This window comes from Kalmanozyma brasiliensis (genome assembly GCF_000497045.1).
Source record: "Kalmanozyma brasiliensis GHG001 unplaced genomic scaffold PSEUBRA_SCAF3, whole genome shotgun sequence".
In the NCBI taxonomy this organism is placed as follows: domain Eukaryota; kingdom Fungi; phylum Basidiomycota; class Ustilaginomycetes; order Ustilaginales; genus Kalmanozyma; species Kalmanozyma brasiliensis.
The window spans coordinates 1,939,148-1,945,147 of record NW_015961970.1 but is presented as its reverse complement, the minus strand read 5'-3'; the positions used below and the strand labels follow the sequence as shown (position 1 = coordinate 1,945,147).

Below are 6,000 nucleotides of genomic sequence, written 5' to 3'. Positions count from 1 at the left end.
CCCCCCCCCCCCCCTCCTCTCCCCTCTCTTCATCGTTGCTGAACACATTCCCTTTTTCTCGCAAAACAGCAACACCATCACCATCAAAATCACCAACGCCACCACGGACTTTGCCCACTCGTGGCCGCACACCTCCACCACCTGCCCCACCCCCAACATGCGCGACAAAATGTGGTACGACCTCGACAAGCTTTTTTGCAAATACTTTCGACCGGCGCCGCGACAGCTCGGCCACTAAAGTTCGCCCCACTCAGGTTTGCAGCTACACAGCGACGCGGATTGCAGGGAGCCTGCTCACCCTCTCCGCACACCAGCCGCAGAGTGCCGATCAGGTCGAAAAAAGTCCCGCCCTGCAAAAAGTCAGCACAACACACGCGCACAGAAGGATCAGGTCGAATAGCAGCAATGTTGCAAAAAGAGTTAGGTGAATAGCACAAATACACGTGATCGTCCTCGAACCAAATCGTCGTGGCTGAGAAGGAGTGCCAAAGAAGGATGCAGAAGCAAAACTGAGATACAGAGAGATGCAAGTGTGTGTGTGATGTGACATCGACGCCTACTGGTTGACCCGAATGCCTCGCAAGGGGGACCTCTTGGCAGTCGAACCCATCTGCTGCTCCTTGGCGCTCTTGGTCCTCGCCAACCCCCTCATCGCCGCCGGTCGACTAGGCGTATCCAGCGCACCGATCGCATTCTCGTCATCGTCATCGTCGAACGTGTCGTCGCTGCTCGGGCCCTCCTTCCTATAGTCCGCATCGAAAATATCCCCCTTGCCACCGAGCGCCGGGCTGGCCGTCCGACTCTTAGGCCTGCTCGCACCACCACTGCGCACAGAAGTCTGCGAGCTCTTGTAAACCGTCGGCGAGTTTCCCACCACGCCCGCGCTCAGAAGTCCCGACTTGCGCGACGACTCGGGCCAGAAACCCGCACCCTTTGCCGTAGACAACGGTGTAAACCCACCCAGCCCACTCAACGCCCCCAGGCCAGAATGGAACGGCGTACCCGAAATCAACCCGCCCGTCATGTGCGCCACACTGGGCGTGAGACCGAGCGACGAGCCGTAGCCGGCGTACGACGAGGTGCGCGAGATCGAGTGTGGTGCCAACCCGAGCGACTCGGTGAGATTGAGGTGCTGCGGCGAGCTGAATTGGTCGTCGGATCGGTGACGGGAGGGTGTGGGACGCTTGGCGCTGGCGAGGTTGGCCATGTGTGCGGTGGAAGCGGCGGTAGCGGTGCCGTGGCGCAAAGCAGAGTAGCCTAGACCAGACATGGGCTTCGAGAATGGAGTCGACATGATCGGTGCACCGCCAGTCTTCTTGGTCGACGCGAGGAGGGGTGGTAGACCTTCGGCTTTGATGCGCTCTGCGACCTCGTCGGCGACAGCCCCCTGGGATGGGCGGATGGGCGTGCTGACCAGCGGCGCAAGCTTGACTCCCAGCGCGGCGGTCGAAGCGGTGCCAGCAGCAGCAACACCCTTGCTCGCGTTGAAGGTGAGATGCGTCGGCGAAGTGGTGGGCGAGGCGGGAGCGCCAGAGTAGCTGAGCTTGCGTCGACCTTCGTAAGGCGAGATCTTGTGCTTGTCCAGGCTGAAGGGGTTGTCGCCTGCGCGATTGGCCGGGCCAGGTGTGGTGACGGGCATGGCACGCACCGAGTTGGCGCCCGAGGCCAGCGCGCGGGAGACGGGCGAAGGGCTGAGTGCCAGATCGTCCAGCGCACCAGCCTTGCGGCCACCGTCGGCGGTCGACGAGCACGAGAGAGCATTGAGAGCTGCGTGCGCAGAGGCGACCTTGCCTCGGCTCGGCGTCGAGCTCCAAGGCGCGTCCTCGATCGCGTCCCTCCGCTTCAGGCTCATCTCGCGGTCATCGGCAGGCGAGTTGGATCCGGAGCGAAGCGCCAACAGCTGAATCGCGGCGTCACGGGTGTCACCCTTGGGCGCGCGAGGCTGTGCGTCCGCCGACGCGACACCTTCTACAGTTTGAGCGATCGCAGCCTTGTCCGTGGGACCGTCGAGCGGAGGCAGTGCAGGCCAAGTGGTGGCGGGTGCGTCGATCGAAGTGTTGGCAGTGTCGCTGCCGGCGCTGCTGATGTTGCCGGCAAAGCTGTCATTGAAGAAGCTGGCGGAGCCAGGCTGCGAATAGTCGCTGCTGTTGGAGCTGAAGCTCGCATTGGCATTGGAAGGGATGGCCAAGTTCGTACCTTGCTGCGGCATAGAAGCGAGAGGGAGTCCGCCTCGACGCATTGGGGAGCTCGAGTAAGGGAGGCCGCCAGGGCCCATCTCCTGAGCGCCGAATGGAGCCGCCTGAGGCTGCATTGGGTATTGCATCGGCATCGAGCTGGGACCAGAGACGTTATGTGCGGTCGAAGGGCCCAGTGCCTGTCGCTTGACAGGACGTCCAGATCCGTCTTGAGAAGCAAAGAACTGAGCATGAGGGGACACCTCCCATTGCGCAGTCATGGAAGCTCTCCTGTTGGCCTCAGCTTGGCCTTGAGGCATCGACAGAGAGTCGTCGCCATTGGTGCTGCGCGAGAAGCTCATCGACATGCTCGAAACATCGGCATCGGCGCTGTCGTCGCCGTCATCACCGCCTTCGTCATCCGAGTCGTCCGGCAGAGGAGTGCCACCCATAGCGGCTTGCTTCTCTTGCAGACGCTTCTTCCGGGCCCATCGACGTTTGCTCTCGAGCATCCGCGCACGACGCTCCTCTGCATTCTTGGGACGGTTCACGTCGCCATCCCAGCGTGTGCGGCGAGGCTGAGCGCTGAGGGGAATGTTGTGCTTGTCCTGAAGATGACGACGCCAGATGCTGCGTGCATGCTTGCCGGTATATACCTTGTCGCAATAGGTGCAAGGGAATGCAGTGACGTCGCCAAAAGTGCCTGCCTGCGCGCGCGACATGGCAAGCAGGTTGTCGATGTCCTGCTGCGTCATGGGACCGGGAGTGCCGGAAGAGCTTGCTCGCGACATGTCGTCGCCAGCCATGGCAAAAGAGCCGTATCGCATCATAGGGACGCCCATGTTGGACTGCTGCATCATGGCCAAGTCGGAGTGCGTGTATGCGTGCGGTGAAAGCTCGGGTGCAAATCCAGCCACAGGGTTTGGACCAGCCAATGCCGAGTAGGAGGTGGATGCGTAGAGGTGCTGGTTGTATGGCACCGAATGGGGTGGCTGTTGAGGCTGCATGTGCGAGTCGAGCTGTGGGTACGAGTTGCTGTAGTCGACCAAATGCGCCGAGCGTGGAACGGCAGGTACGCGGTAGACAGCGTCCTGAGGTGAAGCAGCAGGATGCTGGAAGGAGCCGCTGGGATGAGCGAATGCAGACTGAGGCTGCTGGTGCTGAGGGTGCTGAGACTGGGTCTGATTCGATGGGTCAAAGAGCGCAGACTGAGATGGGGACGCAAAGAGGCCAGCTGGTGCCGCAGCCAAGTAGGGTGATGTGATCTGGTTGGATGGTCCCGGTACGACGCCACTTGCAGCCAAGCCGGCGTGTGGTGTGTGAGAAGGCTCGGCCTGCATTGTTGCGATCGTAGGTTGGAGCAACACAGGTCGAGATGATGGAATGCAAGATGGTGCCGTGGCGTGAAAGGATGTGGCTGGCGGTCGGTCAGTAACGGGCCTTTCGAAAGGATAGATATGCAGGGCTCTTGCGGTGCAAGTCTGGTGGATGCAGTGTGTGCGTGAGTGCCAGTCAGAGCGACTGTGACGACGGAGGTGATCAGGGATGATGGAGAAGAAGGTACGAAAGGGAGGGATGATGGAAGTGTAGATGCTAGCTGACTTGCAAATGGATCAAAGTTGCAGTGCAGTCGACGAAGCAGGAGCCCGCTTAGAGGTTGAGATGATCGTCGCGCTCCGCCAGTAGCTTGGGAGCCAGAGGGAGAAAATAGAGTAGCCGCGGGGAATGGATGGAAGGGAGGGAGGAAAGCAACAACAAGGGACGAGAGAGGAGGGTGGCAAGGCAGAGAGCGGTTTCATGCAGTTGAGCACCGATGCAGCCGGGTGTGCACTTGTGTCAGCCCAGACGATGCGCTGTATGCAGAAGCGCACGAGCTGCGCGAACTGTTAGAGGCGGCGATCAAAGGGAAGGGGAGAGCGAGGAAGATGGCAAGGTCGGAGGAGGAGAGTGGCGAGGTGCGACTTACACGAAGGGACTCGCAAGAAACGAGTGTATGCAGCGTCGATCCTTTGGGTTTTGAGACGTAATGAAGGCAGCAGAAGAAGAGCGGCGGCTGAGCGCTTGTGTGCTGCGAGAGGAGCGAGATGCAGCGGGTTGAGGGCCGAGGGGCGGAAGATGAGGAGCAGGCGCCAGGAGAGCAGTCCGAGGGGGAGCGCCCAAATGTTTACTCGAAGGGGGGAGGGATGCGACGGCTGACGCGACGCGGCAAAGCAAGAAGGATCCGGCGAGTGTGCTGCCGAGAGAGGAGAGCGGCGGGTGAGAAGGGGCTGGACTGTGGAAGCGGCGTCAGGGGCCGAGGCCGAGACGGTGGGAAAGTGACGGCGGTGGAATGGACGGGAGTTGTGCAGAGGAGATGCGCTTGATCAGCTTGTGGCGAGTGTCGAGTAGCGAGGAAAGCGAAGGACGATGACGATGGTGATGGGCCAAGACCGAGCGAGAGAGCAGAGAGTGTGTGTGAGATGAAGAAGGAGGGAAGGAAAGCCCGAGTGAAGGCTATTGTTGATGCAAAGGCAAGGCCGAGGGAGCGGCAATGGCACGCATCAAGCTTGCTGAGCGAAGGATCGACGAGGATAGAGAAACAGGAACGGATCAAGCCTTTGCCGAGCAGCAGGAGGAAAGGAAGAATGTCAAGCGCACCGAAGAAGGCCTTGCTCGGCGATGCTCACAAACGCGCGTCCGAGGCTTGAATTCTGTCAGTTGGGCTCGAATGCAGCAGCAGCGATTTGGGCTTTGACAGGATCCAAGTCGACGTGATTCGTGTTTTTGTTGCTCTCACTTAGAAACAATTGGCACCAAAGACGAAGGCGAGCCAGAGGCCGAAGGAGCAGGCTGAGAGTGCACCTACTTTGACTGAAATGAGACCAACACGATGTGACTGAAATGAAAGTAACACGATGTGATCTTGAGCTAGACTGCCCCTCTGGCCATTGTGACCGCCGCAGGATGGCTCGTCTCGCAAATGTGACAGCTCCGGGGACGTGACGGGAGAAAAAGAGATACTTCACATCACCGGTGCGCGCGGTCAGTTCATCATCAGACTCAAGCTCGTGGGCCTGTCTCGGTGCGGAGACCCCCCAAGTAACGCTGCGCATTCCTGCTGCAGGCATCATGTGGGTCGAGGTGACACGAGCCAAAGAGGAGACGAATTGAGCGTACATGTGGCTCGAGCAGCCTGCAGCCTGGCGGTCAAGCCGAGGCACGCCACCAGCATCATTGGCTGAACTGTGCTCGACGAAGGAGCACGCTCATGTCCGAGCTTAACCGCACACCTGCACATCAGTCACATCCCCGTTGGCGAGCGGCTCGTCCCCGTACCGAAGCGTGGGAAAGTGATTCGATCGAGGGATCAAACGCATTCACACGCTGCCTCGCACAGGCTCCGACCTGGTTCAAACTCATGCTCAATTGTGACAGCTCACCAGGAAAATTTCTTCGAGATTTACGCGAAGCGAGTTGAACTTTATGAGCATGGCAGGGGCGCGACGTGTCCGTCTCGCGTGCTGTCACGTGCCCACAGGACTAGGATGGGTAAGTCTAACATACTCCAAAAAAATTACTATCGGGACGAAGCCGATGGTCGGAAAGACTCCATTGATGCTCCGCTCTTGCTGCAGCAAAGGCTGCAGCCTGTCGTGGCTTTGCAGAGACCACTGCTTCGCCGCCTCAAGTCAGCCAACGTGTCAGCGTAACTCACAGTCAAACCCAACGTACGCCAGGCTTGCACATGCTGAACAGCGAGATGATCGTAAAAAGTGTCCATTAACCACAAACATGACTGAAAAGTGTCAAAGCAGCGAGACTGACATGCAAGATGCGTGGGTCTTGG

General features: G+C 59.5%; 2 protein-coding genes across 2 annotated transcripts in view; one reads left to right on the top strand and one right to left on the bottom strand.

Moving 5' to 3' along the window:
- Positions 1-238, top strand: part of PSEUBRA_004581 (uncharacterized protein) — a gene marked incomplete at both ends in the record, with an annotated part of 1,628 nt that extends 1,390 nt beyond the window's left edge. The window contains one exon of the mRNA XM_059465329.1: positions 70-238. Coding sequence (XP_059321530.1) covers positions 70-238 — 169 coding nt within the window. The remainder of the gene's footprint in view (positions 1-69) is intronic.
- Positions 239-556: 318 nt separating this feature from the next.
- Positions 557-3,514, bottom strand: PSEUBRA_004580 (uncharacterized protein; the record flags this gene model as incomplete). Its single annotated transcript, XM_016438099.1, has 1 exon — positions 557-3,514. The coding sequence occupies one exon, from the start codon at positions 3,512-3,514 to the stop codon at positions 557-559; it is 2,958 nt and encodes a 985-aa protein (XP_016291655.1).
- Between the last annotated feature and the right edge of the window lie 2,486 nt (positions 3,515-6,000).